This window comes from Pectinophora gossypiella, chromosome 11 (assembly GCF_024362695.1).
Source record: "Pectinophora gossypiella chromosome 11, ilPecGoss1.1, whole genome shotgun sequence".
NCBI classification, from domain to species: Eukaryota; Metazoa; Arthropoda; class Insecta; order Lepidoptera; family Gelechiidae; genus Pectinophora; species Pectinophora gossypiella.
In genome coordinates this window covers 2,471,255-2,486,865 of record NC_065414.1, presented here as the reverse complement: position 1 = coordinate 2,486,865, position 15,611 = coordinate 2,471,255, and the positions used below count along the sequence as shown (strand labels likewise).

Here is a 15,611-nt window from a genome sequence, read left to right as displayed (position 1 = left end):
TAGTGTTAGATTTAACTGGTAACATAAGTATGTAGTTTGTAATGTAACGGAAAAATAAAACAGTTTTGTCGTAGTTTCCTATTATTAAGCTTCTTCTATCTTAATGGATTAAGTAATACTACTGGTTGATTAATTAAAATATTAATATTACCACTGCAAATATTTGAGATATCTTATGATGAAATATATATCTACTTTAAGGACATTATAAAACGTAGATAATTAAAAGAAATCAAAAATTTCAAAATATCACTGGCATTTTTAATGTACGCATCCACCCCGTTCCCTTAGAATTAGCTGCAGATCATAATTTTTGTTTTTATATGGTGGCATAAGGCAGACTGTAGGACAGATTGAACCATGACCCCAAGTAATAAGTCTTGCAGAGCTAAAACCAAATAACATTTTACACAAATATTACTGCCCGTTTCCAACTATCCACTGTACATACTTCCTTGCACACATACTAACATTTTCTATATCGGTAAAGTATTATCGCAATTTATTCTAACACTACTATACTTAATATTGTTTAGTATATTTTTATTCTTTTAAAATCAATGTGACGTCAAGGCCTTTGGTAGCTAATATATGTCAATTTTATCAGTAGAATGGATGTCGGGTACATTGTACACATCGATGTTTGCATGTCTGTATAATGCATTTTTCACAAATATTATCTTCAGATATAAATGTTTTTACTACTCTTAGAGCCATATCTCATTAGGACAACAATATGTATGCAGTTGACACTTGGGGTTCTAGAAGGGCACATTGTTGCAATTCATCTAAGAAAGCAATATTGCTATTTGAGATTTGTTTGCATTGCGCACTTTTAATAGCAATATTCCTTTTTTAGATTAAATGCTCTGTGCCTTTTTAACCCCCGATGCGTTTAAAACTGCATACATTTTTGTTACATTGTGTCCTAGTGCAATAGGGCCTTATACGTTGCACGATAAGAGAGTACTAAGCAAATACGTTCGATATTGCTTCGCATCAAAAACATTCTCATATGAAGAGTAAAATCATGATATAAATATCAATTTTTAATGATAAATGTTCTCATTTATCAACATACTGTTTTAGACATCCAGCCTTACTAAATCCATATTAGAGAAACAGTATCTTGGGCCTTAACGCCACATACCTTGCCGATATTTAAACAAGTTGTGTACCTTCAGAGGGCGATGGTGTGGGCAGTAACGCCGGTAGTCCTAAGTTCGTGACCGTGCCTCAAATGACAGAGGCTATCGGAACGCCACCACAGGTTTATGCAATATTTTTATTCAAATGTAGTTTTTAAAACCTAGCCTTAAAAGTTATTTAGACAAAAGCATCCAGAACGTATTGACTGCACAGAAGATTGAAGATTAAACTATAGGTTCCAAGGCCACAAATGATATTGACAAGTTTACACAGAATGTTACAATTCAGACATATTTGCGACAGGAAAATAAGATCTACTTATAACCTCTATGATCTAATAAAATCAAATCCAATTCCAGAGCTAAAACTAATTGTTTACCACAGGTTCCTATGATGTACTGCGGCGGTATGGTGTCTCCACAGCCGTCATTTTGCAATGTCTCCGACATATCTGCCTCCGCTTCAGGTTTCTAACAATCTTGATACTTGTAGCTACAATCGAATTTTCTAGAAAACTTAGCTAAAGACTCGGTCACAGTTAACATTTATAAAGCGTCTGTAGGTCCATACATAGATTACATTCGTAGTTCAGGTAGTATAGAAAGTAATACATGAACGGTATCTAGTGTAGGTAGTCAAGGAAAATGGGAATACACAAACTGAATGTCAATAAACAATCATATCTTCGCTCATTTCGAAAGGTTTCTATTTGAGTAAGGATATAAGAGTATATTGGTATTACAATCTGACAAGGGAGTTGTATTGTCATAAATGTGGTTGAGTATCAATGAATAGTCAATAGTTTTCAGAAATTATAATAGTGATTTTAAAAATACTCTTCTGTGAATTATTACAATATAACTCTTGCTTTTATTTTTGGTAATGGAGGGTGGTGCGTGGTGCGGTAAGTTTCCATTTATTTACTTTTTAATAATATTTGAAAATTATAATATTGAGGAATATAACTAAAGTGCTTGTTTTTATTGCTGATGAAAGCTGAATCAGAATCGTATGATAGTTACTGCGACACAAGAGTCGTCAGTGACTTGTACGATTTTGTTCATCTTTATGCGGTTTTTAACGTGTAGTGTTTATGTAGGGGATGACTATGAATACACTGGCGGGTCGGGCGACGGGTACCAACGGTCATCAAAACGGAGCTACCACGGCGCGTCATCGGGTGGTACCGCTTCCGCGTCTTCGTACCATCCCTATAGGCGTTAACGAGTGATGTGGCGTCAACGGGCTCTACACGACTCCTGCGACCTGGTAATGCGTTTACAAGTCGGCTGGGGTGTTCCACCGTGCCCCCGCCACAGTCAACTTTCATATTTAGTTTGACAAGAACCAATCAGCAGGGATACACGTGGAATGCTTTCACTCTAGTTCCGGTTAAGAACGCGATATTTTTTTTTTGATTTAGAGGAATTTTAGATGGGGAAGCAAAGAATGTTCTTTTTGTACCGTTTTAGCTTCGCTCATGTATACTATGGGGACATTCTTTGTTAACTTGTGAGTCACATTCCCGCACCTTTTGGAACGTCGACTTGTAAACAACTTGTAAAATAATAATTATTATATCTTTTTTCTATGAACGCAATCATTAAGTTTGTAAATGGTTTTTAGCGGACACGAGTCTATAAGAAGCGTATTTATCAGTTGATGAAAATTATTTTTTGATAAAATTTACTCTTGACAAAGTTTATAAAAGCTTGTAGCTTATCGACTTTTGTATCGACTGGTAATTATTATCAGACCCAAAAAAAGCGACGACACGTGATCGACTTATAGACGTTTTCTTATAAACTTCTTTCCGAACGATTATAGGTTAGTATTTTCTTTTAGACGTATTGTGTAGTGTGGATTGGGTTAAATCCAGTGAGCGTTTTTTAACTGAAAATTGTCAGTTGTAACAAATTCTATTGCATATTTTAAGATGATTGTTCATGTTTTTGGATGTCATGAATTTAGATAATAAATAACTACGGGTCCGATAAAAAAACTTGGAGTGAGTTAAAATAAATGGGATAAAATTGGTACTCCTTATATGAAATGACGAAAATGTCATCTGTATATTGCATCAACCTTGTTATGCTCGGTCACAAATTATAATATTTCCGGCGGTTTCTGGAAACGGAACAGCCAGCGCTTTGCAACTATTTTTTTTTTAATCTATTTACTCATCACAATTCAGAACTACTCACTCTATATTATTCCCCTATTACTGACTTATTTGACTCATATTGAGGTTTATCAAAATTGACTTGTATTTTTATAGAAAAAATAGTTATAGTTTAATGACAGGCATACAAGGGTAATAAATAGCTGTTCAAATCTATTATATTGTGTAGTGTAAGTAATTTCTCTTCTGAAATCATGTTCAAAGTAACAAACAGTTAGCACTCATGATGCATTTTGAGATGAAATTCGAATATTGTAAATGTGTGCAAGTTACTGAATTTGCATGGTATTAATTTGGATTTGAATTGTTTCCATTTGTCAAGTAAATACGCGTAACCTCCCGCCAAGATGGCGTTCACTCGGACCTTTCACATGGTCATATTCCATTGTTCCTCTTGACACGTGTATTTTTGTTTACTTACTTGAATAAAAGTACTAAACATTTTAAGTTTTATTTAAATTTTCGTACGAGACTTTTGGCGTCCCCCTTTAGACAACTGACTGACCAATTAGTGGAACATAAGCCACACTACGGGACTTTAGGTCTGAAATAAATTGAAACCAAACGATATTTTTTATATAGAACATATTTTATTTTTGAATCATTTTTAAATTACATTTTATAACGCGAGTAGGTAGGCCTTGTTAATATATTTAAATAATGTACGTTAAAATTTAATGACATCGGATAAGTACAATCAAAAATAGATCAGAATTATGTAATAATGTAATTAAAATTAATGTTTATAACGATGTAATATAATATAAAATAGAATTTAATGTACATTATAATTTTCTTAATGATAATAAATCTATCGAAGTTAAACAGATGGACAGGTAAATACATTTAGGTCAGACGATTTTTAATATAGAAATTATTCTAGATTTATATCTAATTTTAATTAGGCATTAAAATTAAGAAGTTTTACATAATTAGCACACATGGATTTATTTTTAGTTTAGCAGTTTGATATCTGGACCATAGTGATAAACAGATAAATAATTTAGCCACCTACACGTTACCTATTTTTAAATTTATTTCTAAGTAATCTTTTTGGCTTAGATTTTTTATATAAATATAACATGTTGTTGCTATAAATTAGTGTTACGGAAAATTCTTATGTAGAATCGTCTAAATAAATTGTGTAAAGTTATTTTTCACATTATTTAGTAGATATTTGACTTAGGCTTACGATCTAATAATGGACAGACAACATCGTTTTATCGATTTCATTAAATTATATACATATATCGACGCGCATTATTCGGATTTTCTTAATGAGGATAAAAACTGCCTATTTTTCCCATCGGGTTTACCTAAGTACTGTTGAGTGTTCTGGAATTTTGACAGTTCCTCGTACTATTTAAGTAAAAAACATATTGTTTTGGTTATATTTTTACACTGTGACACTTTGCACAACGCGCAGTGTTTAACTGCAAAATCATAGTGTTATATTTATTCCCTAAAGATCGGAAAGAAACTTTTTCCAGCTGGCTGCTTGTCTTTTTCGTAACTCATCCTACAGACGGGATACACTCTACATTGCTCCACATTTTATAGCAATTCATGACTAATTTTAGCAGCACTGGAGAATTCTCAAAATCTAGAAACACTCAACAGTGCTGCCGCCTACATTTAAGCTTCTAGTTTTTATTCTCATTACAAAAGCCATTCTGGATGTGCAAAATACATTGTAATTCAAAGTGCAAAAATATTTTGATTTTCAAACATTGACATTCTATAATTTTTGGAAAAGGTTAGGGTTCACAATTTAAGGCACTAGGAGAAAAGCATATTTTTATGTGTAAGTATTGGGATATAGGTACAGTGCATCTAATGGGCAAAATTTTGGTGAGAAAGTTGATTAATTTAAGTGCACAAATAGAAACTCTTGTACAATAAGTATATGACATGATAATCTGTAAAATTTTCGACATAACATACGGCAAACTTTGCACAAGCAAAACATAGATAATGTTTTCCTATATTGTCTTCGCCACCGTGTGAGTAGGAATGCTTGAAAGAAAAAGTTATATCAGCATCAGAGTTAAAACTGAATTTATTTATTGTTCGGACAAGTGAAAACACCGCTTGATTTGGGGTAAGTACCGATTTCTTACTTTGTACGAGTACCTATTGATCTGTACGACATATTATACTGTACACATAGCCGTAAACACCCACAAACAACACACCCTAAACACAGGCTATCATTAAATTTTGATAGAAACTCCAGATATACATATTACTCGTACATTTATTGGGGTTCTTGAGTCTTTCGTATCCAAGAGCACGACACGGTAGGGATAGGCCTGGTAAGCGCGGGAGTGGGGCGAACTTGCAGCGAATTTCATGGGTCTGCGCAGGAGTTGCGGCGCGAGACGCAATTGGCGCAGTCACAGGGGCGCGGCGGGGTGTCCTCTGGTACGTGAGCCTGCGCCGCGCGGTAGCACAACTCGCGGTAACGAGCGCAACCTGAAATAGAGACGTTTATTTTATAATCTGGTTAAGGTTGAAGAATGAAGAGAGGAACGTTCATTTCAGCTTAAAGTTAACTACAAGCTTTTTACTTAGTAATAGTTAAATACTCTTTGTAATATCTGTGGTTATACGAAAAATCCATTTGACATGCCCCAGGAAAGATAGCTTTACTAAATAGCTACCTGTAGGCGGGAGAGCTAGACGGGTGTCGGCTGCAAATCCACGTTGAGCAAGTCTGTCCAGCAAGGTGCTCGCTGACCATCACCTCTCGTTCTCTGGTTCCAGACCTGAAACACACATACATTGTGGGACGCAGGAGTTGTGGAGTTGATCAAAAGACGTCCATTAATGTGATATATAACATAGATATAGAACACTTGCATATAACATAGGTGTGGAGGTACACCTTGCACGTGTATCCCGCACGGTTAGGCACAGCCACGCTTAAACCACATCTAGCAGCACCTCATAGCACTTTCCTACACTGCTTTCCTTTTCTGTTACTCGGAACGATCAATTGCTAGAGCGAGAGAGAGCGGCGATAGGAGGAACTCCCGTTAATGTACGTTCGTCTACGAACGACGGAACTCTTGTCTATGCCCTTTAAAGAGAACTGTCAAACTAGTAGAGGTTCAAGTCCCTTTAGGTCCAAAAGGTCTACTTCCCAAAAGGACCACTGTCCGAAATCGTCTACTTCCCAAAACGGCAACTCCCAAAATGACCACTCTCCCAAAGTCACGCCGGCGCAAGCACTAGTGCTGCTTTCATATACGTTGCACGATATGCGATACCGTGCCTAGAATCATGCTGCTTTTGCCCCTTTGAACGAAGTTCGGCAGACATGGGTCTGCCAACCATTGCCCAATGGCTCCGCACCACCCAAATCCCCTGGTAGTTGCAGCTTCCGAATACTTCCCGCTTAGGGACGGTACTGAAAAGTATCGGCGTCCGAAGGACGTAATATACGTAATAGCTCGCGACACCAAACACTTCAGGACCCCGCCGGCGTGGTCGACGATTTCCCTCAATCAGCGTTTATCGCTATCGACCCACTAGGGTCGATTAATTCTTTCAAATATTTTTCCTCAGACGACGCTCTGAGCCGACGTACGCGTCCAACTGGGCGCCCTCAGGCCTGTTGTCTTAAACGTTGTACTCATTTGTCCGGCCAAGTAGTTAATGCCATCTGCGGCAAATCTACAATAAGTCACGTAAAAAGAAATAGAAAAAAGGCAGACATGGGGTTGAAATATCTACTTACCTACCTAATTCATGATCGTCGGTATAGGGCACTTATTCTTAATTTGGAGCCTCTTTCTCGTAAATTACTGTAAATGTCTTTGACTATGATCCAAATGTACGTGACTTAATCGTGAAGTTTCAAATTTAATTTTACGGATTAATTGAAGGCATTCTTAGGGACAGCTGCGAGTAACTCGTCCACGAAAAATTTGGGAAGTAATTAGAGCGCATTCAAAAATGAGATGAGGTGTAAAGGATACGATGAAGCGGAATCACCAGCGGGCGCGGCAAGATTCAATACCTAAAGTAAACGTACATGTCATGGTCGTCATGGTAGATATACTTTCCTTACTTTACAGCAGGTAAGTAGTATCCTTTTTACCGACTTCAAAAAAGGAGGAGGTTCTCAATTAGACCGTATATTATTTTTTTTAGTCGTTCGCATTGGTTAAACAAGCCTCATGCGAGCACATGAACGTCGGAGATGAGGCGGTCGTCGTAGCCAAAATCATGAGTCAAAATGGTGGGTGTATCGTAATTAATCCAGGAAAAATGTATATCAAAAAACCATACCTAAACTGTACTATTAAATACCTATGCTACGTCCTTTCGAAAAAAGTTATAACACGTTCAAGGTTCACCCGCCATTTTAAGTCAAAAGTGGCGGGTGTATTTCATTTTCTCTCGTGTTTTTTTCGGCTGGATCATATCATTAGTACTTATCAAACACTATGTCTTCGCTTTTGAATTTACTTGAGCGTATTCACACAGTGCCATCTATATGACTGTTATAAGTATAGTAATAGCACCTACTTCCCTAATAACACGTACGAAGATTTTCGTCTAAAAGTATTGATTATATTTCGGGTCATTTAGTGAACAAACCTTCATTAGCGGCTGGAGAGTGTCCTCCGGATTTATCATCAGTGCGCGGAGTCGTCGAGCCGTCCGAGTGATGATCCTGCAAAATTAATAATAGCAAATGTTTACTCAGTGACTTGAGAATTTGCTACGATATTTTACGTAGGCGCTTCATCAAAAAGTTCATTAAGGAATTCTTCCATTAGCAAGATGATTTAATTTTGAGCATTAGTTACGAAGAACTCGATCTCTCTTAATAGACTCTCCTTATCCTTAAAAGCGGCGACCGTTAGCTATGATTAAAAAGCACTAGTAAGATTTAATTCTATAAGTAGGAATCTTTTTTGTCTTTTATCCGGATCCAATATCAGTGATGCTTATTACAAGTCAATAAGGCTTCAGCGCCCTTTTTCCGTCCATGAAGACTTACAAGCCCCTTCAATATTTCAATCTACGGAAAAAGTTTGAGTGGAAAAGTTTTTTTGCATTCGTCTACAGAAACTTATAAAAGATTAATGAGTTCGAGTAAGTATGTTACAAAATTTCGTTTCCTTTTTGGGTGCGTCCACATTGACGAATGTGGTACTTTGCTGGTTATCTACCTATTACTGTTATAATGTAGAGGCTTTAAAGGTAGGATACCTACTATATACTATATATACTACTACACCTATCTATTTCTTTTTATATTTTTTTATTAAAAGATTTGAGTACGTTTGACCACGATTCAGCGTGGTTTAAAGCAGCGATGCAGGAAGATAATTATGAAGGAGGAAGCGAATCAAATGGTTCTAAAATGCTCGTGCAGTCACATGTTATGTTCGCCAATCAAGGTGCGCTCTTAGTAGTTCTGACTTCTTACTATTAGCACACCCTGGATACTTCATACAAAAAACCTCGTTTTACACAGATACTACACATTGACGTCATAGTGCACGCGCATCTATGTGATGTCTGACGTCCGATTGAAAACTAAAGGGGGCATGAGGTAAACCTAGCTCAGTCGCTGGTGGGGAGCGGAGCGTTGACGTTCTATTTTAGTCCTTATTATTCTATGCTGTTTGTCTTTATATAACGTCCGGCAATAGGTACCTGATATCTAGGAGTTGAACCCGTGCGAGCTGATAGTAATCTCGTAAAAATTCCTTTACATGCTCATCATTCATCATTATCAGCCGTATGACGCCCCCTGCTGGGCATAGGCCTCCCCCAAGGATCTCCACGACGATCGGTCCTGCGCCTTCCCGCGACCTTCACCAGATCGTTGGTCCACCTTGTAGCGGGCCTACCCACTGAGCGTCGTCCGACACGTGGTCGCCATTCTAGAACCTTTCCGCCCCAGCCGCCATCGGTTCCCCTCGCTATGTGTCCTGCCCACTGCCACTTCAGCTTGGCAATTCTCCGAGCTTTGTCGGTGACTTTAGTTCTCCTGCGGATCTCCTCATCATCACTCTTGAGTACTCTTAGAGTGCTCGCACCAATTGCCTTCTTTATTACCTTCTTCCAAGCTTCTTCCTTATTAATTTTACATATGAGGTTACAAACGTCGTATAAACTCACTATTGCGGCGAATTATTGAACGTTTAATACTAAGTATCTGCTAATATTTTGAAAGTACCTTACCGTGAAATCAATTTTGTTTGTTGAAATATGGTTATATTGTGCCACTCAGCCTTTTAGGAATGTGATCACATGTATGTAACGAAATTTTACGTAGGTAAATTAATACTGAGTAGATTGTTCGTGATCGCGATTTAATACCTACGCGAACTGAAGCCGCAAATTACACTGTTTGATTAAGTTCGTGTACACAGTGGGTGTCGACCTCGTGTGGGTGTGTAGGTAGAACATGAACAGCTCATATACATCCCACTGCTGGGCACAGGTTTCCCCTTAATCAACCAGAGGGACGTAAATAGGTATACTTACTTACCTATTGTATGTTTCTAATATTTCCATGGTTGCCAAAGGTTGTACTAGTCCTTTAAAAACTTCGGATCACACTTTATTTTTAATTAATGTGACGTACATGTGTGCTTAATATTTATTTTATTAATTAGGTATCTATCCAGTTACCTACTCAGATGTAGTACCTACACGTGTCGTGTTTTTATGAATCATATTGCTAAGTATTTTCGTTACATTTAGATATGAATGCATGGGATTAACTGTCTGGGAACTGATATTAAAACCAGCCAAATAATAAATACGTTTTTTTTTTAAAAAAAAGACGTCTAGGGCCCTGTGCCGAGATTTTTCTTGCAGCTTTTCACCGCCTGTAGAAGTTGTGAGAAGCTGCAGTAGTTTTAGGCGGATGAGACGTTCGTTACGTAAAAAATGACGATTCAATGTGTAACTATGTTACCGGCTGAATAAAGATACATTTGAATTTAATTTTTCAAATTGAATCCGTCACCATACCTGCCTAATAAACTTCATCTCCGAAAATATTTTTTGCACGTTTCACGTTGTTTTTCGAGGGTTGAATATAAATTGTAAGTAAATGTTATTTAGAATATAATATTTATTTTTAAAATTGGTAGGTACCTATAATTTTCTTTTTTAGATAACTGATGCTTTCATAGCTGCCGAGGAGTGGGTGTGTAAGTATAAGTACTTATTATACTATTACGTCTGCCCCTGATAAAGGATGCTAGTTATATTAGTTAATAAGTATACTTAGTTGAGTACGTTTATTTACCTATTCTTTTTTCAAGGAAAGGTTACCCCAGATGATGGGAAATCGCCCAGGCAGATGTATTTTTTTTTGTAAGTGGGTTTTGATATTGCGCATAACGCCAGAGCACAAGGAAATGTTCTTCAGTGTTAAATAATATATTATCAAGGCAAAAGATGTTGCCAACCCACAATAGAGGTAGGTAAGTAGATACTGTTGTGAATTTTCCCTCAATTTCATCGCCTTTGTGAACTAATCCCTGTGTGGTCGTGATTTTGCTTTGAACAATCCAATTGTTTCATCTAGATAATTGGATTTCAACTATTCATGGCGATTCCGAAGCAACGGAATAAACATCTCTGTTGTAGGTATTGGATCTTACTGTAGATGGTTGTTATTAACAGCTGTTGTTTGTAACTCGTCCAGTGGGCACCTTCACGCCTGTTTGTACCGGGAGCCCTCAGTGCCCCCTATTTGTCCAGAAAAGCAGTAAATTTGAGTTTGCGGTTTGTGTAAGTACCTAAAGCTTTGTGCAATTTATTTCAGAGTGTAATATTGGCTACTTAATAACAAACACAACAAAAGCAATCACCTTACTTAATTATTATTTATGTCATCGAGGAGGCACATAGAGCAAGCAACACTGACCTCCGAGGACAGCAGGACCTACCTGCCTAATAAATATGTTTCGTTTAACGGAATTTGCACAAACATCCTAAATAAATATATACAATATTTAGTATTAATTTATTTATTTAATTTATTATTATTATTTAATTTAATTTATTTAATTTATTGCACTAAAATAAAAAGAAATATTTACAAAAGATAAATAAATAAATAAATATATAGTATTATGTAAGGTATACGTAACTAGTACCTACGCAGATTTTATTCACAGTAAGCATAAGGAATAATACTACGTATAGAACGGTAACTCTCCGCTCCCCACCAGCGGCTGAGCCAGTAGGTTTACTTCACCCCCTTGGTCTTAGCCTTCAATCGTATGGCGTCAGACGTAACATACACAGATGGTCGTGTACGATAACGTTAACGTGTAGTGTCTGTGTAAAACGAGGTGTTTTGTATGAAGTGTCATGGGTATAGGTAAGTATGTGATATAACCCTTCGAGAATGAATCGAGATACGGACTCCCCAACAGACTTGAGCCCTCCCGGTACCGCCATTATCTAGAGGTATATTGCACTATTCATAACAGAGCTGTTATCGGTTTGTAAGGGACGCAATATCAAATATGCAATCTGGACCGGAAACAGGAAATTGACCGCCAATCCAGGAAGCTGTCCTCTTCAAACATTTACCAACAGTGACATAAGCTCGTGGCGTGTTTGAGTCTAAAATGAACTCGGGCGAATCAAATAGCCATATCGCTGGTAAGAAACCCGTTTGACGTGTGCTGTAAAAATATAATTTGGAGAGGGATAGTATTTTGCCCATAATAAACGTGTGTCATAAATTTTATGCCTGTCGAGTCCCTTTCCTTTTCGGCGGATAAGAAGATGGCATAACGAATAAAATTAGGCGGTGTCTGCAGGAATCGGCGCCATAAGGTATTCTGTGTCTTTCAATGTTTAGTGTATGGGTAGGGGCATCTACCCACCCATGTTACATGTAGGTACATACTTAGTTCTAGCATAGAATTAATATTTACTATGTGTTAGCAAAGCACTTTACTTTACACAGACAGTTTGTAATTGATCGGAACTTGTGTGAGAACTGTTTGTCTACTATATTGTGGTCCATTACCACTGGAGGCGAACTCGAAGGGAGGTTGTTAACTGTAGAATATTCCGTGATTGAGTTCAAAAACCTTTTCGTCCACCTAGACCTCCATTGTTAGTTAATAATGGGGACAAGTTATCAGCTAATAACCGCACCTACGTTTCGCGGTATTCATTTTTATGGGCGTTTTTTATGTTTTTAAGTTCCCCGATCGTCGAATATAGTTCACTTGCGTTTTTCATTTAGAATTGAATAGAAGTAGCTGAGTTCGTTACTTTTCCCGTATTCTCTACTCAATATCCCAGTTTCATAATGTGTTTCAGAACACAAATTCAAATTGAAAAGTATCTTTATTCAGTAGGTAACTTAGCTACACTGAATCGTTTTTTTTACATAACGAACGTCTCATACCCTTAAAACTACTGCAGCTTCTCACAACCTGTGTCTTCTCACAACCGGGAAAAAGAAATCTGTATTGCATACTACTACTCTGCAAGTCTGATCTGAAAATACTTTTTAATTTGTGATTTCAATACTCCTTTTTATCCCGCCACATCCTACAGACTTATTTTATTTTGTCTTAAATTTTAACAAGTGCCTTGTCCCAGAACTCTTTCAAATAGCTGCCGATAGATAGATAGGTAACGTGATCTTTAACTTGCTAGCAAAATGATAGAATTAGGCATTATACATAATATATTATAACCTCTAGTATTTGTGGTTATGACGCTGGTAGATTTCATATTTTTTGCTTTTAGTGCCACTAATTTTCGACAATTACGAGTTTAATAAACCTGGTAAGGGCAGTTGCAGTGATAGGTATGTCGGACAGTTTTATCCAATTGCCGGCAAACGAAGTTAGCGTTGCACACTGGCTCTGTTGACATTTCAGTCTGAACGGAAGAGCCGTAATTGCTGTGCTGTGTTTTAATTACTTTATGAAACTTCTACGTATATATATATCTCTTCTGTGTGTTTGTTGTTTGTCGTAAAAATCGACAAATGAATCATACTTCCTCGGTCCATAGTCTCGCCCATAACAAGTTTGTTGGCGATACGATACGTTGTCACTATAAGGTTCATCAAATCCATCTTACTAAGACTTCGTATTTACAGAGGATGCAAGTTGTCTTTAATAACTTATGCCTACTGCCCCACTAGGAATTATGAACGTGTGTTAATGTATATACAGGGTATTAGTGACATCGTAACGAATACTCAGGGGGATGATTCAGACTATGATTCTGAGTTAATATCAAGTGGAATTTTCCGTCGCAAAATTCATGATCTTTTTAGTTTTTTTAATTATGTACCTATTTTCAATTTTATACTTTTGCGATAGAAAATTCCACTTGATATTTACTCAGAATAATCAGCTGAATCGTCCCCCTCAGTAGTAGGGTAGGTGTATAAGTAGTTAGGAAACCATGTTACTTAGTATATTTTTATCTTTTTGTAATTATTTCACAGGCAAAAAGGTGGTATAATACACTTAGCTTCGAGAGTATGACAAGACGAGAATGTGACAATTCTTATATAAAAACAGGGACTTGAGCATGGTCTTGAGGGCAGTCTGAGCTGAGATTAGTTTATTAATACCACCCTAAATCAAGGATAAAACTTTTCTTTAAGAACAATTGGTAGGTATATATTTACTGGAAATTTTCAGCAGAAAATACTTATTTTCTTTTTCCTTTCAAACCTTGAAATAGAGTTTCCGTTCAGATATAGGAACAATGTCAATTTACTGCTACATTCCATTAGCGGTAGTTTCAAAAAGCAATTATAATGGCTGTTACGATAGGTACGTCAACAAACTGCTTTGCACTCAAAACAATTGGTAACCGGGAAACTTAATTTATCCTATGTAGGTAGATGTGACACCTGGAACCTGATATTTAGAGCTGCAGGAACTGTCTAGCATGGAGAATGCTACACTGACAAGAGCGTGGCTCTTAAATTGGGTCGTGTACCTACTAGGTTCAACATAATTGTGAAATTCTGATTAAACTAAATAAGACAGATCTAACACTAACGAAAAACATTTTCTTTTTTCAATTTAACTTATTTGTGAATTTTCATCAAGAAAAACGTAATAATGAGTCCGACATTTTATCACGTTTTTCTATGACGTCACAGTGTACTTTTTCATATTTCATAATAAATAATCGTTTTCGTGATTTGACTAGTTAGAAACAAGCCTATTCGTTTGTTGACGCGCGCTGATTAGCCACTTCTATGGCTAGAGTAATCAAATTGTCAGGATCTTTACGTCCTTCGGGCACCGATATTTTTCGATACCATCTCTAAGCGGGATGTATTCGGAAGCCGCAACTAACACATTTGAACCAATAATATATAATAATATAAATATTAATGTGTAGTAGTTTTAAGTTCTTGTGATATGAATATTGTTTGTAACGCAATGGATATATATCTGTAATGTTGCAAATGTAAGTGTAATATTAAATAAATAAATAAATTAATAAAATAAATAAATTTGGGTGGTGTGTAATAGAATTGAAGAAACGTTTCGAAGCTTATTTGATTTATTAGGCAATTTGCTTACGATGATAATTATAGACCTATAAAAACCCAAAAGTAAGATGAACAATGCTTCGGAAGGCACGTTAAGCCGTTGGTCCCGGTTACTACTTAGGTACTGATGTAAGTAGTCGTTACATGAGTCATGTCACGGGCCTTTGGCGGCTCAATAATAACCCTGACACCAGGGTTGATGAGGTTGGTTATCCACCTCACAACTCACATGATAGAAGAAGAATATTAAAAATGTCTCACCTGATGATGGTCCAGGTTGGTGGTAGCTGTGAGCAGTCCCAGGATAGCGGAGAAGGACCCTCGGGCGGCTCGGCGGAACCCTTCAGGCGGGCACTCAGCCGCACCCCCAGCCACACTCATGGGGGACTGAGACCACTGGGAACAAGGATTCTGGTATATTTTACACAGTTATTATTCATAGCTAGATACATAGACTCACACCCGTCATACTTAATTGGTGGGCAGACCCAAAAGACACGACCAGGGGTCTGGAAACCACATGATATCAGTCTTCTTCTTTTATATTCGAACCCGGGACCTCCAGCTCATAAGCCTAACACTCAAGCATTGGACATGGACGCCGGCATGAATGTTACTCAAGGTATGTGTAGATAGTATTGTGGCCAGATGGCATTGTGTTCGATTTACATTATTTAATGATATTTCAATTAACGTTTGGCCATATCACGAAGTAATCATGCATTTAGTTGCTCATCT

At 37.1% G+C, this 15,611-nt stretch overlaps 2 protein-coding genes across 6 annotated transcripts in view; one reads left to right on the top strand and one right to left on the bottom strand.

The window, feature by feature from the left end:
* The window catches only part of LOC126370684 (heterogeneous nuclear ribonucleoprotein 27C), a 33,006-nt gene extending 29,228 nt beyond the window's left edge, over window positions 1-3,778 (top strand). For 2 of the 5 annotated variants that reach the window (XM_050015689.1, XM_050015688.1), the window contains 3 exons: window positions 1,185-1,270; window positions 1,534-1,615; window positions 2,249-3,778. In XM_050015689.1, coding sequence (XP_049871646.1) covers window positions 1,185-1,270; window positions 1,534-1,615; window positions 2,249-2,373 — 293 coding nt within the window. In that variant the 3' untranslated portion in view covers window positions 2,374-3,778. The remainder of the gene's footprint in view (window positions 1-1,184; window positions 1,271-1,533; window positions 1,616-2,248) is intronic. The other 3 variants (XM_050015692.1, XM_050015690.1, XM_050015691.1) reach the window with 2 other exon arrangements.
* A 376-nt stretch (window positions 3,779-4,154) lies between these two features.
* LOC126370701 (ankyrin repeat domain-containing protein 29-like) overlaps window positions 4,155-15,611 on the bottom strand; it is an 80,961-nt gene continuing 69,504 nt past the window's right edge. Inside the window, exons 9-12 of the mRNA XM_050015712.1 lie at window positions 15,135-15,269; window positions 7,940-8,015; window positions 5,995-6,099; window positions 4,155-5,806 (exon numbers count right to left, since the gene is read on the bottom strand). Of these exons, the coding sequence (XP_049871669.1) occupies window positions 6,074-6,099; window positions 7,940-8,015; window positions 15,135-15,269 (237 nt within the window). The 3' untranslated portion in view covers window positions 4,155-5,806; window positions 5,995-6,073. The remainder of the gene's footprint in view (window positions 5,807-5,994; window positions 6,100-7,939; window positions 8,016-15,134; window positions 15,270-15,611) is intronic.